Here is a 23085-nt window from a genome sequence, read left to right on the forward strand (position 1 = left end):
AAACAATATTCACAGTAATGACTACAGATACCTCATTCACAAACCACTTTCCATGGAGAGATATGTGTAAAACTAAATGAAATAAACACACACTAGAGTAATTATAATTTGTAAATGGTAACATCAAAGTATTAATCAAGAAATCAGCATATAATAATCACAGTTTGGCCATATGAGCATGTTAAAGCTTTTAGACCGCAATGGTATGTATTAATACCTAAAGAAAAGTGCTCATCGATGGTGGTAAAGATAACATATGGAAAGGGGGATGAACCACAGACATAACCAGGTTCACTTGTCTTCCAGTACTGTTGAACAAAGAGGATGTCCTCATCCAGTTAGGACCTGAGCATCCAGTTCATTCGGTCAGTATACTGTCTTAGCAGGACACACAGGAACATCTAGTACCTTTGTTCTGATGCTGTACTTACTAAGCCAGCTTCTGATTATAATTTAGCTTCCCATGTATCTAACCTACAGACCAATTGGACCATATGACCTAACAACTATATCAGATAAAATTAATTCATTAATTCATTCTAAATTAATAAATTTCTGTCCTAAACCTAGGCATTTGAGTTAGCACAAGTCAGTCTTCCCAACGTGTCCAACCACCTCTGGACACTGACAAAAGGTGAAGGCCAGACATTGAACCATGGCAACACAACCATGAAACTGTTCCTCAGAGCCCCCAAGCCAGAGAGTGTCCTTAAATGACACCATTAACTAGTACCCTTTGAGCTTCAGCAGTTAAGTTTAATGTTAAGAACCTTATTTTACAGGAATGATGATTTCTCAGACTAGAGTCTCTGACGCTGGTCCTGAAGCCCAAAATTAAGTTCTAACTCATTTGGGGGGAAAAAAAGAATCTTATTTTAAACAGTGTCCATTTAAGAAATCATTTGTTGTAAAATGGTTAAAAACATGAAAGAGTGATCTGCTCAAATAAGTAATGAGGAGGAAATTCTTAAATCATCTATGTAAGTGTTTTATATATATAATTGATGGACTATAAATCCTTACTCTACCCCTTTGGGAAAGTTACTTAATGAATCTAAACCTCACTTCTACCACCTGAAAACTAATCATCCTTACCTCATATAACTATTGCAAGATTAAATAAAATATTCAAATTAAGTACTTGCATAAGTACTCAATTAATACTAATTTTGATAAATGCAAAAGTATACGACACCATTATTAATAACTTAAGATATACTAAAGTTCCTCAATGACAAATTTCCCCGATTGTTGGGTTTTCAGAAACTTAACAGTCATACTTAAGAAGAGACCACATAAAACTAAGAGGTAATTCCAATTAATAAATGTAGAAGGAATATGGGAAATAGGAAATAACCATTAGAACACCAGAGTAATACTTATTACAGGAAAAATACACCAATGGATGCCAAAATAATAAGGGAAAGTTTGAGGAGAAACAGATATTTGCATAGTCTCAAAGTATCTATTCCCAAGATATTTATTAATCTACAAAGGGAAAATATTAATTTACAATAAAGAATACCTATCAGGGCTTCCCCGGTGGCGCAGTGGTTGAGAATCTGCCTGCCAATGCAGGGGACACGGGTTCGAGCCCTGGTCCGGGAAGATCCCACATGCCGCAGAGCAACTAAGCCCGTGAGCCACAACTACTGAGCCTGCGCGACTGGAGCCTGTGCTCCGCAATAAGAGAGGCCGCGATAGTGAGAGGCCCGCGCACCGCGATGAAGAGTGGCCCCCGCTTGCCGCAACTAGAGAAAGCCCTCGCACAGAAACGAAGACCCAACACAGCCAAAAATAAATAAATAAATAAATTTAAAATAATACAGACATACATTTAAAAAAAAAAAAAAGAATACCTATCAGACACCACCCTAACCAAATGATGAAGGTTATCATAACCAGTAATCCATATCGACATAATGTACCCCCTGCTATGATGCACTGAGAAGGGTACATCATTTCTATGGTATTCTTGCCAAAATTCATAGCCTAAATCTAATCATGTGAAAACATAAGACAAACCCAAATTAAGGAACACTCTACAAACTAACTGAGCAGTACTCATTAAAAGTTCAAGATCATGAAAAGAAAAGAAAAAAAGTTCAAGATCATGAAAAACAAAGATTGAAGAACTGTCACAGATTGGAAGAGACTAAAGGGACATAACTACATGCAATGTGGGATCCTGAACTGGATCATACCATTGAAAAAAGAACACCAGTAGGAAAACTGGTGAAATCCAAACAAGTTCTGTACTTTAGTTAATAGTATTGTAATACTAATTTCTTAAGTTTTGATAAATGTTCTCTGATTAAAATATTAGCATAAGGGAAAATTGAGTGAAGGACATACAGGAACTTCTATACTATCTTTGCAACTATTCTGTTAGTAGCAAATTATCTCAAAATAAAAAAGAAAACTAAGTAGTAAAGGAGTAGTATCCATGTTGCTTGCTATTCCCAACCCTACCATTTCTTTCAAACAAATCTATATTTAACAGCCCTTTCATCTTTTCACTAATTCCAATCTCCAAGCCTTCTTCTTACTGACTATAAACTCCCTCTACTGTAAGCTTTATGAAAATGGTGCCTGTGTCTGCTTTTTATCCCCATTACGTCCCTAGCACTTAGCACAGTTCTGGTACACTGTAGGTACTGAATATTTATTTGTTGAATGAATGAACAAATGAATGAATGATAGCTATGTGTACTGTATTCATTTCCTATTGCTGCTATAACAAATTACCACAAATTTAGTGGCTTAAAACAACACAAATTTATTATCTTCCAATTGCAGAGATCAAAAATCCAAATGAGTCTCTCTCAACTAAAATCAAGGTGTTGGCAAGGCTGTGTTCCTTCTGTACGCCCTAGGGGAGAATCTGTTTCCTTGCCTTTCCCAGCTTTTAGAGGTTGCCCACATTCCTATCACTCCAACCTCAGCTTCCATTGTCAGATCTCCTTCTGACTAATGGCCATCCTTCCTCTCAAAAGGACCCTTGTGGGACTTCCCTGGTGGTCCAGTGGTAAAGAATCCGCCTTCCAATGCAGGGGATGTGGGTTCGATCCCTGGTCGGGGAACTAAGATGATCCCACATGCTGCAGGGCAACTAAGCCTGTGCAGCACAACTACTGAGCTCGCGCACGTCAACGAGAGAGCCCGCGTGCCACAAACTACAGAGCCCACACACCCTGGAGCCTGCACACCACAAACTACAGAGCCCACACACCCTGGAGCCCATGGGCCACAACTAGAGAGAGAAAAACCCGCACATCACAACTAGAGAGAAGCCCGCACGGTGCAACGAAAGATCCCGCGTGCCGCAACTAAGACCCAACGCAGCCAAATAAATAAATAAATATTTTTTTTAAAAAAGGATCCTTGTGATTACACTGGGCCTACCCAGATAATCCAGGATAATCTACCTATCACAAGACCTTTAATTTAATTGTAGCTGCAAAATCCATTTTGCAATGTTACGTAACACATTTATAGGTTCCAGGGATTAGGACATGAACATCTTTGGGGTGCAATTATTCATTCAGCCAACTAGATGTATCAATTTGTTATCTATCAAGCAGATAGTTAGCTCAAAACTAACTCATTGAACTAACTGGGGAAATTAATGGTATTTCCCAGACCAAGTCTGTCTCCTGCCACTCTCACCCTTTGTCATTTTATGAAAACATCTGTCTTTGGTTTATACTTAATAAAGTTATGTGACTAGCTTTTAAACAAAGAAACTAGAACATATATAGTTAAGCAAGTTTTATCCCTCCTCCCTTCGATGTAATCATTCTTTGCCTATGAGAGTATTGCACTTTGAGGGCTGGGTGTGATGAAGACAGTGGGAAATTAAAACTGAATAACACTATTTAGGGTGTGCTTATATGTAATGAAGCATTTTCTTGTGTAGCTCTAACAGAATCTGGAATCACTTCCAAGAGGGTCATAACAAAAATATTTTAAGAGCAAAAATATCCCAGAGTGAATACTTTAGACAACAATATTTATTCAGAAACAGAAATTCTAGCATATATTTTTAATTACTTTTTCCTTTATTGGAAATTCAGCTATTTTCACATTATTATCTAATTCTAATTTCACAATTAAATGTAGGTCTGCCTAAAAATATACTTCTCCCCAAAGTGTTTTTATTTGATAAATGAAAATAAAACAGAAACAAGTTCCTCCACAATTTTGATAAGATACTTTAGGCATGGAAGTACAGATCTTTAAACTGTTACTTCTACTGCATTGCTTGGAATATATTCACTACTATAAACAAAGTGTATTAGAATGCTCACTCAACACATCAACTTGCTACAGTCAACTATGTCTTTTTTTTAATCTTTCTTTTCAGTGCCATTTTTGGTTCAGTTCAGAGACTATAGCTGACTTGTTAGACGTCTAGCTGTTAGATGTTACTTAAAGAAGGCCTGTTTAATTACCTTGAAAAGCACACAATCACAGAATTGACCCCACAGTGAAGCTTATTACAAGCACACTCAAATACATTTTAGAAACAGTCAAATAACAAAAAATTTTACATATCTATGATGTTCCTTCAATTGGAAAATAGCGGTATATGAAAACTCAGTTCCATCAAGAAAACAAATGACAAGCATGCTAGCGGAAGTAAAGCAAAAACTGGTTGTGTTTCCATATGTAAAAGCAAGGTGTTGTTGATTTTCATGTTGTTAGTGTAGGAGAAAACTATTACAAACTCTTGTGACTGACTCTTCTAAAAGTTACAAAACAGGTCTTTTAGTAACATGTGAGCAGGTCTTTCAACATCATGAACTAAAAGTCTTCTAAATAAAAGGTATGACTGACAGCCCTCACTCACAACAAATTACCAATTTACCAAGCAATTACCAAGTAATTTACAAGTTCTTTACAAAGAACAACAGGTTCTTCCCAATAATGCATTAAAAAATCAAATTATAGAAACCGTAAAATATGACAAACTGTTGAAATGCAAATGTTTATAGCCAAATCCTAAATCTGACCCACATCATCAAAGGATTTGTTTGTTTGTTTTTAACATCCTCCAAGTCAAATATCAGCAGTAAAATCTGTCTCTCCTGGTTCTTTGCACTGCCCTAAAGTCCATGTATTCTAAATAAATGGATATGAGGCTTTTAAGAATTGTTACACAAGGCTCAAATATCTACAATAGGGGGAAATGCCATCAAGAGAAAAAGGTATAAAAACCTTTTTTTGAGCTGTGAATTTCAAATCAAACATGCAAAAATAAAATTTTAAGAAAGAAAAGAACTGCCAAATTTCAGGGGAGAAGATTAAGAGGTGGTGTGTATGCAATAAAATAATAGTTTACATATTTTAATGATGTTAATAAATAGAAAATATATGTCAAACTGATAACAAGACAAAAGTATAGACACACCAATTTTATATATTATACACACACGTATATATAAACAAAGGTTGGGAAAGAATCAAGAATAATTTAAACATTTAAACTGCTCACTGGGATGTTTTTCAACAAAATTGTTTAATTATATAATAAAGAGTAAGACTTTACAGAAAAAATATGAGAAATTGTACATTATAAACTATATACTACTCACAGGAAAGTAATTAAAAGATGATGCCCTTATCCTTCTGGGATTCTAAATAAGTTAGTTTTTCCTAATTCCAAATATGCAGAAAGTGACATGAGATCCAAAAATTGTATCAACTAAGTCCACTAATTCCGACATTTCTTTCAGAATAGAAGATAGCAATTGTTGTTCTTTGTATAAATTAAAATGTACTTTATTTTTGTAAATTAAAATTTACAACATTTGCTCCACATGAGAGATCCCCAAATCTGGCTATATATCCAATTACCTGGAGAACTTTTAAAAGTAAGTTCCTGTGGGGAATTCCCTGGCGGTCCAGTGGTTAGGACTCTGAGCTTCCACTGCAGGGGCCACAGGTTCGATCCCTGGTTGGGGAACTAAGATCCCTCAAGCTGCACAGTGTGACCAAAAAATAATAATAATAAAATAAAACTTCATAAAAAATATAAATAAATAAATAATAAAAGTAAGTTCCTGGGGCTTCCCTGGTGGCATAGCGGTTAAGAATCCGCTTGCCAATGCAGGGGACATAGGTTTGAGCCCTGGTCCGGGAAGACCCCACATGCCATGGAGCAACTAAGCCCGTGCACCACAACTACTGAGCCTGCGCTCTAGAGCCCGCAAGCCACAACTCCTGAAGCCCGCGCACCTAGAGCCCGTGCTCTGCAACAAGAGAAGCCACCGCAATGAGAAGACCGCACACCACAAGGAAGAGTAGCCCCCCTGCTCACCACAACTAGAGCCCGCACGCAGCAACGAAGACTCAGCACAGCCAAAATTAATTAATTAATTAATTAATTTCTTAAAAAAAGTAAGTTCCTGGGCCTCACCTCCTGAAGATTCTGATTTAGAAAGTCTGGAGTGGATGCCAGGAATCAGTATATATGATATAATAAAAAGCTCATGTTGGTATATTAAGGGAATTCCTCCTCTGATTCAGCTAGCTCTTGGAATTAGTCCCTTATTTCAGTGCTTTTCAAGCTCTACTGTGCATACAAATCACCTGCAGATGTTACTAAGAGGTAGACTCTGATTCAATAGTCTGGGATGAGGCCTAGGAACCTGCGGCTCCAAGTTCCCAGGTGATGTCCATGCTGCTGGTCCAGAGACTACACTTGGAGTAGTAAGACCTTATGGGATCTTTCAACCTTTCCACAGGTGAATAATAGAAGGTATTCCCCTAGGCAGTTCCTACCACTAAAATATTTTCAAGTTTTACCTAAACATTCTTTAGCACAGTTAGAGTACACAATTTGCAAAATACTTGACATATCTTCACTATGTGTCCTACTACCAAGTGAATGGAAATTACCTCCCCCATTTACAAACAGAGTATCACTAAAAGATGAGTGTTACTGCAGTCAAAAGATTTATAAGATAAATAAGTACTAAAGATGTAATGTACAACATGCTAAACATAACACTACTACTGTATGTTATCTATGAAAATTATTAAGGGAGTAAATCCTAAGGGTTCTCATCACAAGGAAAAAATATTTTTTTCTATTTAATTTTGTATCTATTTGAGACGATGTTCACTAAACTTACTGTGATAATCATTTCATGATGTATTTAAGTCAAATCATTATGCTGTACACCTTAAACTTACGCAATGTTGTATGTCAATTATATCGCAATAAAACTGGAAGAAAAAAAGCAAACGACAATAGCAACAACAACAAAGGACAAGATAGTAAATATTTTACATTTTGTGGTCTCCACCCCCAAAAAAAGATGAGTGTTACTGAAACCACAATGCAGAGATTAAATTAAAATTTACATAATTTTCAATATATATATGCAAGGATATTGATCACGACCATGGTTATAATAGTGAAATATCGGAGAAAAATCTAGAAGTCCAACAACAGAGAACTGATTAAATAACTTATAAGGGCAGCTATTAAAAATAATGATGTAAATCTACAATTACCAGTAATGAAAAGATGTTCATGATAAGTTAAAAAAAAAAGTTTTGTTCAAACCTTATAGTACGATTCCATGAGGGTTGCATACAGTCATATATACATTTATGCAAAAGAAAGAGTCCATAAAGATATATACTGAAATGCTTAAAGCATCCTCAAAGTAGTATAATTTCAGGTGATCTTAATGTTTGTTTACTCGCAGTATCTAATATTCCTACTGTGACACAGACCTTAAAATAAAATTCTTAAAGGGTAAAAAGGGGGTAAGAAGAAAACCAAGCAAACCCCACACAGCACACGCACACATCTTTCAAGAACTACTAGAATGGCTTGACTGCTGCGTAACTTGCATTCCAAAGAGTCATCAAGGGACTTCCTACACTGGAAGCACTTTGAAAGCTTGTTAAAATTGCAGTCTTGCATCCCACCCCAGACTTACAGAAGAATCTCAGTCTCTGACAATAGTCTCCTGAATCTGCATACAAAGCAAACACTGACAGAGTAAGTGTTTTGAAACAAAAGGAGAGTAAAGTTTTTAAAAAAACAGAAAAAAACAGAGTAAAGTTTTGAAACAAAAGGCTTCCTAGAAATGCAGGGACCAAGACTAAATTTCAACCTATCTAAATGGCAATCTACAGCAAATTCAGAAGGCGTGAAATCATGGTACATACATACACACCCACACACAGAGACCACTGGAATTTGAACAACAAAAAAACCTGTACTTAGTGATTGGCTTTATTTAATCTTAATTTTAAGCATCTCTTGTGAACACTGACCATTTCCCATGAGCTGGCTGAGGTCACAAAGGTTTTCCTTATGTTTAACCTACATCTGTCTGAAACTATTCCTATTATAACCCTTTCTATGATGTTCTGTCTCCATTTAGTCCTTCATTAGTTACAAGTACCATATAAACATTTATTATGGAAATAAATATCTAGGTAATTCAACTATTCTTATGATGCTTTCACTTCTTCCTAAACAACATTCCAGTTGACTAAGCTCAGTAGATTCTGGTGATTATTTCTTCCAGAGATCCTCTCTGAGGTAAACTCAAAGGCATGGAGAAGAGTTTATATTACTAGAAGCCCTCAAAGAAACAAGAAAACCATTTCCTGTTCTGAAAAACAACACATGAACCCCCAAAAGTTTGTTGAAAGAAAAAGAGAGATGGGAAATATCATACTGCATATATCCCTAACATATCACACTCTCAAATATTTAGCATAACAATCAACTCATAAGGCATACATTTACTAAAAGTTTTCAAAATGAGACATTAAGAGTTTCAGGAATTTCCTAAGGGTAATGAATTAGGAGCATTTCCCCAAAGAAAGGCAGAATAGACTTCTTCCCTTTAAAACAGAGGGGAAAACAACAGGAAAAAAAAAAAGTTTGGCGTGAGCTCCTAAGAGGTTCTAAGAAAGGAGCATAATTTCAGGGATGTGGGGACAAGTCCTTCGTTTTATTTTAATCCATGATACATTTTAATACTGGATCACTCAGAAGCCCAGGCCAGCTAAAACTGGAATTTATTAAAACCAAGAAGATTGTATACGCACCTGCAGCTCACACCAAGCAACCTCAACCCATGTTTCAGTGTCCAGTCCTTTATATACTGTTTTAAATGCTCCTCTTCCCAGCTCTATGTCAAATTTCAGGAACCTGCCACTAGGAGAAGTAGCTACAGCCTTCATTTCTGCTTCTTCTTCCATTTCCTTTTCATTTTTCTCCTTGAAACAATCTTTTGAGGATTCTGACATTCCCTTTGAACATTGCTCGTATTTAACTTCTTGTCTGCCTCTTAGCACATTTGTAGGAAGCTCTTCTACTCTTGGAATATTTGTTGCAGTCTTTATTCTCTCATCTTTGGAGGAAGATTCAGCAACTTTGTCATCTTCTGCCATCTCAACACTCTTTCGAAAGAATCTCTTCCTTTCTATAGTTTCTCCAGAAGCACAGAAGGTACTGTTTTTCTCCTTTAGTCTAGCTTCCACTGTCAAAGTTGCTGCAACCTGACGAACTCTGTTTTCCAATGAAACTCCATCAGGTTTCTCAGAATCTTCTGTGCTAGCTGGCTCCCCTGAATCAGTATCCATTGTAATTAAGGTTGGCACTAATATTTTTCCTGTTCCACTCTTCAGTCCAGTTGCATCTCAGGTATCAGAATTATCAGAATAGACTTCCTTTTATGTGGTCATATGTTTCCATAGCAACCTGAAGGGGAAAAAAGGATATATTAAAATCACCCCACAAAGGAAATCATTAAGGAGAAAAGTCACCTGTTTAATCCCTTTTTTCTTAATAAGAAGTTTGTTCTTTTTTCTGTCCAATCTTAGCAACCAGCAGACTCCAGGGACTGTGTCTTATCTTGTTTACCACTGTAGTCCTCAGTGCTTAGCAGACTACTTGGCATATAGCTCAATAAGTCTTCATATTGCATGAATGTTGGTTAGCAATCTAGTTCTCAGACCCTTCTATCAATCCATCATATTTTTTTTCCCAAGGGGCTTAAAATTCTTTTAATCAACTTTCTCAGGTATAATTGTCATACAGTAAATTACATGTGTTTAAAATGTACAATTTGATAAATTTTGACACAGATGTACACCTCTGAAACCATCTCCAAAATCAAGACAATGAACATATGCTTCTCCACCAAGAGCTCTTACTCCTGTCCCTTTGTAATTCCTCTAAGTAGTCCATTATCTGGATATATCATAATTTGTTTATTTATTCACCTCTTGATGACATTTGGGTTGAATTTCACTTATGGACTATTATGAATAAGTTGCTATGAAGATCTGTGTACAAATCTTTACATGGACATATACTCTCATTTATCTTGAGAAAGTACCTAAGAGTGGAATGGCTGTATCAGAAAATGTATGCTTAACCTTTAAAGAAACTGCCATCTGTTTTTCAAGGTGGTTGTATCATTTTGCATTCCCAGGAGTGGTACAGAAGAATTCCAGTTCCTCCATATCTCCATCAGTACTCTACACTGCCAAATCAATATACTTTGAAAGTCAATAAAACTAGTATTACCTGCAAGTGGGAAAAGGTAATTAACAATGCCTCACTTAGGTAGAGAATTTTTTCTTTAACTTATTTTGACATAATTTTGGACTTGGAAAAAGACCTGCAAGAATATACAAAGAATTTAGTATACCCTTCACTCACATCCCCAAATGTTAACATTTTAGATTGGATATTTTTAAGTAAGAATAACTCTATTCAAAAAAAAAAAAAGAATAACTCTATTCACTTAACTAAAGGTAACTTATCCAGAAACCTCAAAAGCAAAGATCCATAAGTAAGACAAAAGGATTGCTAAGCAGACAAAAATAGGTAAAAATCAGAGAATTTAAGTAGGAAAAAGCCTTCAAAATTTTTTAACTGCAGAACCTCTTTTAAAAAATGAAATCTTACTCAGAATCCTAATATAAAAATAGAGGGGAAAGTAGTGCTGCTTTGGTATAATAACTTTAATTATAATGTCTGGTCACCTGGTTTCCCAAACTATAGAATAAGAAGCAGCAAAGTAGAGAAATGGGGAAATGAGTGTTCCTTCAGTCTTTTAAAAACCAACCCTAAGACAAAAAATATTACTAGAGACAAAGAAGGACATTTTATAAGCATGGAGAGATTAATTCACCAGGACAATATAACAATTATAAACATATACACATCTAACAACAGAGCCCCAAATACATTAAATAAAAACTGACAAAACTGAAGAGAGAAATAAACAATTCAGTAATAACAGTAGATGTTAATACCCCATTCTCAATAATGGGGAGAAAAATGAGACAGAAAACGAGCAAGAATCTGGAAAATTTGACCAATACTATCAATCAACTTGACCTAACTGCCATCTATAGAACACTCCACCCAGCAAGAACAAAATATACATTCTTTTCAAGCACACATGGAAAAATCTCGAGAATAGATCATGTACTATGCAATAAAATAAATCTCAATAAATTTAAAAGGATTGAAACCAAAGTATGCTCTCCTACTACAAAAGAATTAAATTAGAAATGAACAGAAAAAGGTAAGGGTATATAGATCGATGAAATGGCATTGAGAGTCTAGAAGTAAACCTTAACATTTATGGTCAATTGATTTTCAACAGAGAGGCCAAGACAATTCAATGGGAAAAGAACAGTCTTTCAACAAAAGGTACTGGGACAACTGGATATCCACATACAAAAGAATGAAGTTGGACTCCTACCTCACACCATACAAGAAATGAACTCAAAGTGGAACATGGACTAAAACTATAAAACTCTTAGAAGAAAACATTAAAGTAAATTCTAGTGCCTCTGGGTTATGCAATGGTTTCCTAAGTACAATAGCAGAAGTACAAGTGATAAAAGAGAAAATTGAGAAGCTGGACCTCAACAAAATTTAAAACTTTTGTGCTTCAAAGGATGCCATCAAGGAAGTGAAAAGTGAAAAGGCTGGGAGAAAATATGTGCAAATCATATACCTGAAAAGGGACTGGTATTCAGAATATATAAAGAATTCCAACAATTCAATAATGAAAAGATAAATAATCCAATGGGCTAAAGATCTGAATAGGCATTTCTCTAAAGAAGATATACAAGTGGCCAATAAACACATGAAAAGATGTTCCACATCGTTACTCATTAGAGAAATACAAATCATAATCACAAATACTACTCCATACCTATGAGGATGGTTACAATAAAAAAGACAAGACAGTAACAAGTGATGGTGAGGATATGGAGAAAATAGACCCCTAATACATTGCTGGTGGGAATGTACAATAGAACACAGTCTGGCAGTTCCTCAACAAGTTTAACATAGAGTTACCATATGAATACCATCTACCCAAGAGAAATGAAAACTTATGTCCACACAAAAACTTATACACAAGTGTTCATAGAAGTACTAGTCACAACAGCCAAAAAGTGGAAACAATCCAAATGTCTAACAACAGTTGGATAAACAAAATGTGTTATATCCATGCAATACAATATTATTCAGCAATAAAAAGAAATGAGGTATTGATACATGCTACAATAAGGATGAACCTTGGTAACATTATGCTATGTGAAAGAAGCCAAAGGAAAGACCACGTACTGTATGGTTACATTTATATGAAATGTCTAGAATATGCAAATCTATAGAGACAGAAAATCGATTATTTGTTGCCTTGGGCTGGGGTGTAGGAATAGGACTGACTGCAAACTGGCACAAGAAATATTTTGGGGGTGATGAAAATGTTCTAAAATTAGATTGTAATCAAGGTTATACAACTCTATAAATTTGCTAAAAATCACTGACACTTATATTGGTGAATTTTATGATATATAAATTATATCTCAATAAAATATGATGTCCTTAAGCATCTTAAAATATTGTGACTAAAATCAAAGCCATCATAATATCAAATATGCCTTTTTAAAACTATACTCTCTACCTCCCTCACCACCACCACCACCCCATTCTGTCCACTCTCCTTATCTTCTGCCTGGATTCCTGGGTTGAGAATCATTAGTCTGAAGAGAAAAGACCTGACAACAATAAAATGTAATAGCTGGTGGCCTAAGGGTAAACAATGAATAAGAAAAACAAATTTTAACAAAACAGGCAAAGAACTTCACTAAGCATAGTATATCTGGGGCCTTTTCATCATGGATCCAATAGCTTCTTGACCATAAAACAGAGTTTCAGAACTCAGGCTTTGGAGTGGGAGAAACCTGGTATCAATCATGGTTCTGCCTCTCACTCCTCAGAGATTCGGGGCAAATTACTTAACCTCATTCATTTTTTATTTCATTTGTGAAATCTCACAGGAATAATATGAAAATAAAATGGTAATATACATGTAAAGTACTTAGCACAGTGCCTGGCACAATATAATAATCAATAAATGGAAGCTTTTATTTCTTACCTCTTAATAACCCCTAAGGGCAGCACTATACTAAAGCGCTATACAACAATACTCAAGAAAACATTAAATGATTTTTCAGGAGACTATTTAGTAAAGCTGAAAAGTATATAATACATTCTTTTAAAGTTTTCCAGTAAGAAACCATGGTGGCATTGCTAAAGGGGTATGCTTCAGTGACCAGGGTATGTCTACTATACTCAGCAGTGCAGAAACATAGCTCAGTAAAATAGTCCACAAAAATCAGGCCTCAAACCTGAAGTCTCTACTGAGTTCAACGGCTATGTATCATAACCCATGTGTGACCATTATTTCCTTCATAAAATGATAACACATTGACTTAAGCCCTAGGAATATGTATAAAGACAATTGCAAAGGCACTTCTACAGAGATTGAAATTATAGGGAAAATCTCACAAATCTGTGTCCCATATGTACTCCTTCAATATATTTGATATATAATCTTGGAGCATTTGAGTTAAAAGCTCAAGATAAGTTTCCCCCTGTAGCTTATCGTGGTTCTATCCATGGAAAATCCAGCATACAATCAGTACTTTGTCAATGACTCAATAATTTCTTCAACTTTTGGAACGAGCAATTGAAAGAATGCACATTTAAATAGTCAGAATTACACAGTAAATTTTCCACTGACAATCCTCTCTCTCTCTCATACATGTGTATTCATACCAATAAACATTTACCAAGTGCCAAGCACTGTGTCAGGGTCTGGGGATAAAAGAACAAAAGTCAGTCTTTGTCCTCAAGGACCCTACAGTTTATCCAAGCTTAAGATATACCACTGCCGCCTTCTAGTTCAAGAAGGTGAACTGAACACCTATATCTCTTGTACTTTCCAAGACCCTGAAAAAGTGATGGTAAAATAGTACAGAAGTATAAATCACAAGTCAAAGACAGGAATGGAAAATGGCATAGCAAATACAAGATTTCAACAATTTCTGACAGAGAGCAAACAGGAAAGAACTAGCTGATAACACAAATCAAAGGAATGCTACAACCTGAAATATGTAATAGAAAGGGTTCCAACCCGGGAGGGAGCTGACTTGCAGGGCAAAACCCCAGAGGGGTTCCACACTCAAAGAAGACTGATCCTAAAGAGAGCCAGAGTGAGAAAAGGGCTAAAAACAGGGGTTAACTGAAGGTCTGAATTATGACACAGTTGATGAACTCTCCCCCCAAAATAAAGAAATTCCTGCAGATAGAATACCAAATTCAACAAACTAGGAAGAATAAGGGCACCCTAGTACAAAGCCTTCTGCGCTCTGGCATTTGGGCCCTCCAAGTGTAAAAGCCAGCTGCCCACCCACTCCCCCCAAAACCAGCTGACAACCTGCCTAGGTACACAGAACTCCCAGTCAGCCCTTCTACTAGGTCATTCTTTAATACGAACAGAATCAGGAGACAGCCATATTGAAGAAAACATGTAACACAGAAAGAACAAGAACAAGAAAAAAATGTCCTTGGAAGAGCTGAAATAATTCAAGAAACCATTTTTAATTTAATTTTTAAAATATAATCATAAGATTCAAAAATCAAAGAAAGAGGTATATAATGGACAGGTTCACTCCCAAAACTGTTTCCTATCCATTCAGTTCCCCCCCACTCTCCCACAAGTAACCACTCATTAGATTCTGTGTAGCCCTCCAGAGTTTCTTACAGCAAATAAGCAAATATAAATATATGTTCTTTCTCTCCCTTTCTACACGAAAAGTAGCATAGTATATACCAAGCTTTTTTTTATAGTCACAATAATTTAAGATACTGTTTTCCCTGTCAGTACATGAGATTCCCTCATTCTTATTTTTTAATACCTATATAGTAATAGTATTTGATTATTTGCTTATGACAGATAAAACTGCATATTTCATTTTGCATATATGTATATCTGTGTGTATATACGTGTGTATATATATATGTAAATTCCCTGAAGTGGGATTGCTGGATCAAAGGAAATTTTCATATTTAACTTTTAATGAAGTATACTAATATACCCATAAGAGTATACATAATTCATGTGTACCTTTATATAATGCTGCCAAACTGCCTTCCACAGGCATTGTACCAATTTAAACTCCCACCTGCAATGTGCAAGGTGTCTTTTACCCCACAGCCTTGACAACAAAAAAAGGTGTTATCAAACATTTTGATTTTTAACACTCTGATAGGTTTAAAAAAGGAATCACAGTGTGGTTTCAATTAGCAATTATCTCATGAGTGAGATTAAGCATCTTTCACATAAACAATAATTAAAGTCAGGAATAAGCCAAGAATTGCTATTATCATTGCTACCACTTACGGAAATAAAATAAGACATACAAATATTGGAAAGTAGGAGACAGAATTCAAAACTTGCAGATTATATGATTACCTAGCTAGAAAATCCAAGCAAATTCAACTAAAAAAACTATGATAGGAAGTAACGAGAGAGCTCAGCAGAAACGCTAAATGCAAAATCAACAAACAAATCAATAGCTTTGCTATACATCAGCAATAATCAATTAGAAAATGTAATTAAAAAAACAACTATCAGGGACTTCCCTGATGGTCCAGTGGGTAAGACTCCGCACTCCCAATGCAGGGGGCCCGGGTTCGATCCCTGGTCAGGGAACTAGATCCCGCATGCATGCCACAACTAAGAAGTCCACATGCTGCAACTAAAAGATCCCACATAGCACAATGAAGATCCCATGTGCCGCAACTAAGACCCAGCGCAGCCTAAATAAATAAATGAATTAATTAAAAAAAAAAAACCTATCCTAAGGTGAGGGTTCCAGGGGCAGGTGGCACCAGGAGGGGGCAGGAAGGGCTGGGTGCTCCGGAAGGAGGGCGGGTCACTGCAATTACTATAGATATAGATATAGATATATAGATATAGATATAGATACTATCCTGCTCATAAGAGCAACAGAGCTATAAAATAATCATCTAGGAATAAACTCAAGAAGAAGTATGCAACACCTATATAAAGAAGACTAAAATTTTACTGAAGTACATAAAATACACCTTTCTTTGGTAGAAAGACCCAATATTAGGATCTTCACAAACCCCCCTCTGAGATTATTCCAAAGTCAATGCAAGTTCAATAAAAATCCCAAAGAGATGTTTTTGGCCCAAACTGACAAACTGATTTGAAAAGAGTACAAGGAAAGCCAAGAAAATCTTGAAAAAGAACAATGAGAGTTTGCTTTAACAAATATTACTTATAGCTATAGTAAGTTAAACAATGTGGTTTCATCAGAGAAATATACAACTGGACTAATGGAGAACAATCAGTAGAGAAAGAGACACATTATGTATGGCAATGCAGTCCATGGTAAAGACGGCATTTCAAATTTATGAGGAACAGATAGCATAATAAATGGTGTCAGAATAACTGGCTATCCATCTTTGGGGAAAAAAGTTAAAGCCCTACTTAAAACCAGTCACAGAAATAAATTCCAGGTAGATAAAAGGGTTAAACATAAAAACCAAAACTATATAACTATGAAAAGAAAATATGGCAGAATATATTTCTAACCTGAAGAAAGGCTCCCTTAAAAAGATAAAATACAAAGACCATTAACAACAACAACAAAAAAATACATTTGGCCATTTGACCATGAACAAGGTTAAAAGATAGGCAACAGTCTGGGAGCAAACATCTGCAACTTGTATAGCAAAGCATTAATATCCAGAATATATAAAGAGCTAAAAAAAAAATCAGTAAGAAGAAACACAAATGGACAATACATGCATGGTAGGGGGATGGCTCAAACTCCTTAGTAAGCAAGGAGATGCAAATTCAAATAATTCAATATCATTTTTTGTCTATCAGATGAGCGAAAACTATAAATCTGTTAATATCACATTTTGAGTGTGAGAAATTCAGCACTCCATGCACTGTTGGCAGGTAAACTGGAATAGCCTCCTCATATGGCAAATTCCAAATATCTAGTGCATACCTGTCACCCAGCAATTCCACTTCTTAGTATCTACCTGAGAAATATTCCTGTATGTGTACAAATACGTATGTACAAGGATTTTTTACTGAAGGATTTTTTATTGTTTACAACAGCAAAAAAACTGAAAAGAACTTACATATTCATCTATAAGAGAATGGTGAAATAAAAAGTGGTGCATCTGTACTGCGTAATAATATGCATCTGTTTAAAAACTGAGAGATGGTTATACACTGATGTATAAAAATCTCCCACACATATATACTATTGAGAAAAGTGAGTTGTAGTACAACACATACATCATACTATATGTCATTTATATATTAAATATTATATATAAATACGTATATAAAAGACAAAACTTTATGTTTCTAAATGTACTCATATGTGTATAAATGCATATAAAAAAGACTGGAAGGATATGCTCTAAACTGATCCTAGTGGTTAAAGAAGCATGTAGTATGAAATACTATGTATCCATTAAAAAGGATAAAGTGAACATATACATACTGACACTAAAAGAGCCTGAAGGGCTTCCCTGGTGGCACAGTGGTTAAGAATCCTCCTGAATGCAGGGGACACGGGTTTGAGCCCTGGTCCGGGAAGATCCCACATGCCGCAGAGCAACTAAGCCTGTGCGCCACAACTACTGAGCCTGCGCTCTAGAGCCCGCGAGCCACAACTACTGAAGCCCGTGCGCCTAGAGCCCATGCTCTGCAACAAATGAAGCCCGCGCACCACAACAAAGAGTAGCCCCCGCTCACCGCATCTAGAGAAAGCCCACGTGCAGCAACAAAGACCCAATGCAGCCAAAAATAAATAAATCAAATAAATTAATTAAAAAAATCCTTGGAACCAATTTCTTAAAAAAAAAAAAAAAAAGAGAGAGCCTTAAGACATATTCTTTGGGAAAAAAGTAAGTCATAAAATACATATTTTTTATTTGTATATGCACATACATATGCATGTAAATACAGAGAAAAAGGACTGTACAAGTTCACAGTCAACTCTTAATGATTACCCACTGGGAGGGCAGGAAATTGGGTAAAGGGGGACTTGGTTTTAATCTACCTCTATATTATTTTAATTTGTTAAAGAAGAATTGTCCATCAATAACCTGTACCAAGAACCAGTTAAAGATATTATAATTTCTTAAAATAACTGAAGGAAGGATAAAACAAATAAGGTATGTACAACTTATATCCAAATGAATATTATCACTTAACACTTATTGAGTGCTTTGTGCTAAGCACTCTAAGCCCTTCCATGCATTTTCTCATGTAATCATAAGAATCTTGAGGTAAAATTATTCCCATTTTACAAATGAGGAAACTAGGCTCAAAAAATTAAGTTAAACTTCCCTAAGATTACACAGCTAGTAAAAACCAGGGACAAAATTCAACCCATGCAACTGACTCCCAAGTCCACTCTTAACTACTCATAATACAGGGTCACATATGACTTGGAGCCACATGCACACACTATACACAATCCTGAATTGCATAGATACATACACTGCACAACCACATCACATTAAAGATGCCCATTTTATGTGAAAAAATTTCTGGATCCATATTAGAAAAAGAACTGAAATCATCTCCATCTTCTTTCATCATCAAAATTAAACAATTTCTATCTACCAATCACCTACCCTGGAATCCCTAATTAACACTTTACTCTGCCTAACCCTTTATAACAGTGGTAGCCAAACTACATACAGCCCTCAGGCCAAACCTACCTCACCTCCCAGCCTGTTTTTGTGCAGCAGCTGAGTTGAGAAAGATTTTTACATTTTTAAATGGTTGAAAAAAAAATCAAAAGAAGAATAGTATTCATGACACATGAAAATTACTCAAAATTCATTATTTCAGTGTTCATAAATAGTGTTATTGGAACACAGCCATGCTCATTCATTTACATATTGCCTATGACTGCTACACAACAGAGCTGAGTTGTGGCAACAGAGACTCCATGGCCCACAAAGCCTAAAGCACTGTATTTACTATCTGGACCTTTATGGAGAAAGTTTATCAAACCTTGCTTTATAGTTTTCAAAAGAACTTCATCTATTTAACTCAATTACTCCTAACAACAACCCTGAGAGCTACTTGGTATTTGCCTGAATTCTGAAAATTAAGAAGGCTCAGAGAAGTTTAGTGTCTTGCCCATCACAGAGCTAGTAAGTAAAGGGGAGAATTCTGGAAGCCCAGTTTTCCAGCTCCGAATCCAACATACTTTCTACCACACTACCACTCTCTAAGAACCCAACCCCTTCTGACTAACCAATGAGTTTAGACATTTGGTGCTAAAATTTACCAGATGGGGAGAGACATAAAAGCTTTACATTGGTGGGAAAACATGTCTCAATTGAGAAACGTTGACGCCAAAAATAGATTAATAGGATACACTGTATTTCATATGTAGTTGTATAATTTACAAAGTATATTTTCTCATTTATTAGCAAAGAAACTCTGCTAAATAGGTAGTGCTTTTGTTTTGTTTAGTAACAAATAAGGAAATATATAGACTTGCCTAAGATTATTCTAAGGCAAGACCAGAACCCAGGCTGACTCCTACTCCAGGGACATTTCCACTTGGGAACACTGTCTCTTCTCATAAGGAATGTACCTGTTGTTTCTTTCCTTAGAAACAAAAAGCAGTAACTCATATTCTAAATAGTAAGAAACTAAAGTGTTATTTTAGAAAGGATAAATTAACAATTTAACAAAATAATAACAGAAGGGATACTCTTAACATCTGGATCTCTGTTCAGTCACCTCCTCAAAGAAGGCTTCCAAACTAACCACGTGAGCCAAAGAGGCTCCTCCCTAACATCCCAGCACCCTTTAAAAATTCTTCTTCTTAGCATTTATTTTCTGAAATATTTGTTGACTGTCTGTCGTCCTCCACTGTAATGTAAGCTCAAAGATGGCAGGGTCATTGTCGGCTTTGCTTCCTTTTCATCTATTCCCAATACATCAACCCTGGCAAACTGGAGGAACACAATAAATATTTGTTGAATGAACGATAGAACCTACATATACACTGGATAAGTTATACTTATAATTCACAGATTCAGAGTAAGTTATCAGTGTATTTGAAAGGTTCCTTCGCAAATAAACCACGCATCTTCAAAAAGAGTTTTTTCTCTTGCCAGAAAGACACCTTCAAAGGCGAATTCAATGGAAATGCCACAGTAGCCCAGCAGGACAAAACTTATTCTCTGGGCAGCAGTGGATATAATCAGAGATGAACTAGCACCTTATAGGTCTTAAGGCTGATCAAGCAGATTTTCCATTCTTGTATTAAAACACATCCCCTAATTTTTTTTAAATTTCAAATAATTGTCCCTATTTTAATTATGTTTAACTAGAGGCTGAGATTTAACAACCAATTGTGCTGTGCTAAATTTTAATTCTCATTTCTACAAGAAAACAAACTGAAATAATCTTACATTATCCCTAAATAAACAGAATAATATATGGTGATTATAGCCCAAGTTACAAGTAAAAAGTCTCCACAAGGTACTGACTGTTATATGTTTTCGTCAAGAAGTTGGCTCACAATAATAAACTATATAACACATATATATGAATTACTTTTAGCATAAATCTAATATCAATTTCTGGTAATTATAGACTAAATCTGCTTTTTTCCCTAGGTTTAAGCAAAGATTTCACCCTACACAAACAATTTAGAACAACACTAATATTCTTTACAAAAAAAATCACTTTACAAAAAAGTAAAGATCACTTTACAAAAAAATCACTTATGGGGCAGTCCAGTGGTTAGGACTCTGTGCTTTCACTGGCAAGTGCGCAGGTTCAATCCCTGGTCAGGGAACTAAGATCCCACAAGCCGTGAGGCACGGCCAAAAAAAAAAAAAAAAAATCACTTATGTAACTTTAGCATAAGGATCATCTAGCTTGCCATACTGAAGTTTCCTGATCATAAAAGTCTCATTGACTCATAAAGAGTTTTAGAATCCCCACACTTCAAATATAAGGCCTTCAAAAACGCATTTAGAAACATTTCTTCCCCACAACTACCCAAAGAGTGATTAGATATCGCCACAAATAGCTTTACTTAACTAACATACATGTATAGTATTATTTATTATCTATTTTATAGTTTAAAAATCTTCAAGTTAATCTACATGCAAAAGAATGAAGCTGCACCCTTACCTTGTACCAGATACAAAAATTAACTCAAAATGGATCAAAGACCTAAATATTAAAGCCAAAACTATAAAATTCTTCACAGAAAATATAAATCTTCATGATCTTGGATTTGGCAGTGGTTTCTTAAATATAATACCAAAAACACAAGCAACAAAAGAAAAAGATAAATTGGACTTCATCAAATTTTAAAACTTTTGTGCACCAAAAAACACTATCAAGAAAGTAAAAAGAGACATACAGATGGCCAACAGGCACACGAAAAGATGCTCAACATCACTAATCATCAGGCAAATACAAATCAAAACCATAATAAGATATCACCTCACACCTGTCAGAATGGCTATTATCAAAAAGATAACAAGTGTTGGTGAGGATGTGGAGAAAAGGGAACCCTCATGCACTGTTGGTAGAAATGTAAACTGGTATAGCCTCTATGGAAAACAGTATGGAGATTCCTCATAAAATTAAAAATAGAACTACCATACGATCCAGCAATTCCACTTCTGGGTATTTATCTAAAAAAACAAAAACACTAATTCTCAAAGATATGTGCATGACTATATTCATGGCAGCATTATATACAATAGCCAAGATATGGAAGCAACCTAAGTGCCCATCAACAGATGAATGGGTGAAGAAGATGTGGTATATATATACACAACAGAATATTACTCAGCCATAAAAATACTGAAATCTTGCCATTTCAACAACATGGATGGACCCAGAGGGTATTATAATAAGTGAAGTAAGTCAGACAGAAAAGGACAAATACTGTGTGATTTCACTTATATTTGGAATCTAAAAAGCAAAACAAATGAACAAACACAACTAAACAGAAACAGAGTCACAGATACAGAAAACAAAGAGGTGATTGCCAGAGGGGAGGAGGTTGTGGGGAGGAGAGAAATAAGTGAGAAAGATTAAGAGGTATAAACTCCCAGTTGCAAAGTAAATGAGTCACAGGTATGAAATGTACAGTGTGGGGAATATAGTCAATAATTATGTAATATCTTTGTATAGTGACAGATGATAACTAGACTTATCATGGTGATCACTCTGAAATGTACAGAAATATTGAATCACTATGTTATGAACCAGGAACTAACATAGTGCTGTAGGTCAGTTATACTTCAAAAACAAACAAACAAACAAACATAGAAAAAGAGATCAGATTTGTGGCTACCAGAGGCGGGGATAGGGGGATGGGGAATTAGATGAAGGTAGTCAAAAGGTACAAATTTCCAGTTATAAGACAAATAAGTACTAGGGATATAATGTATAACATGACAAAAATAATTAATACTTAGGTAACTGTATGTTATACATGAAATTTTTTGTTTTGTTTTGTTTTTTGGCCGCATTGTGTGGCATGCAGGATCTTAGTTCCCCGAACAGGGATCAAACTCGTGCCTCCTGCATTGAGAGCGCAGAGTCTTAACCACTGGACCGCCAGGGAAATCCCCGTGAAAGTTGTTAAGAGAGTAAATCCTAAGAGTTCTCGTCA

At 35.6% G+C, this 23085-nt stretch overlaps 1 protein-coding gene and 1 non-coding gene across 2 annotated transcripts in view; one reads left to right on the forward strand and one right to left on the reverse strand.

Moving 5' to 3' along the window:
- WNK3 (WNK lysine deficient protein kinase 3) overlaps positions 1 to 23085 on the reverse strand; it is a 136098-nt gene that overhangs the window by 108567 nt on the left and 4446 nt on the right. Inside the window, exon 2 of the mRNA XM_061179460.1 lies at positions 9085 to 9739. Coding sequence (XP_061035443.1) covers positions 9085 to 9621 — 537 coding nt within the window. The 5' untranslated portion in view covers positions 9622 to 9739. The remainder of the gene's footprint in view (positions 1 to 9084; positions 9740 to 23085) is intronic.
- LOC133082797 (small nucleolar RNA SNORD52) lies at positions 781 to 848 on the forward strand. The gene has a single exon (XR_009699018.1). It is a non-coding gene; the product is annotated as a small nucleolar RNA SNORD52 (small nucleolar RNA).

The sequence above is a fragment of the Eubalaena glacialis genome, chromosome X (assembly GCF_028564815.1).
Source record: "Eubalaena glacialis isolate mEubGla1 chromosome X, mEubGla1.1.hap2.+ XY, whole genome shotgun sequence".
NCBI classification, from domain to species: domain Eukaryota; kingdom Metazoa; phylum Chordata; class Mammalia; order Artiodactyla; family Balaenidae; genus Eubalaena; species Eubalaena glacialis.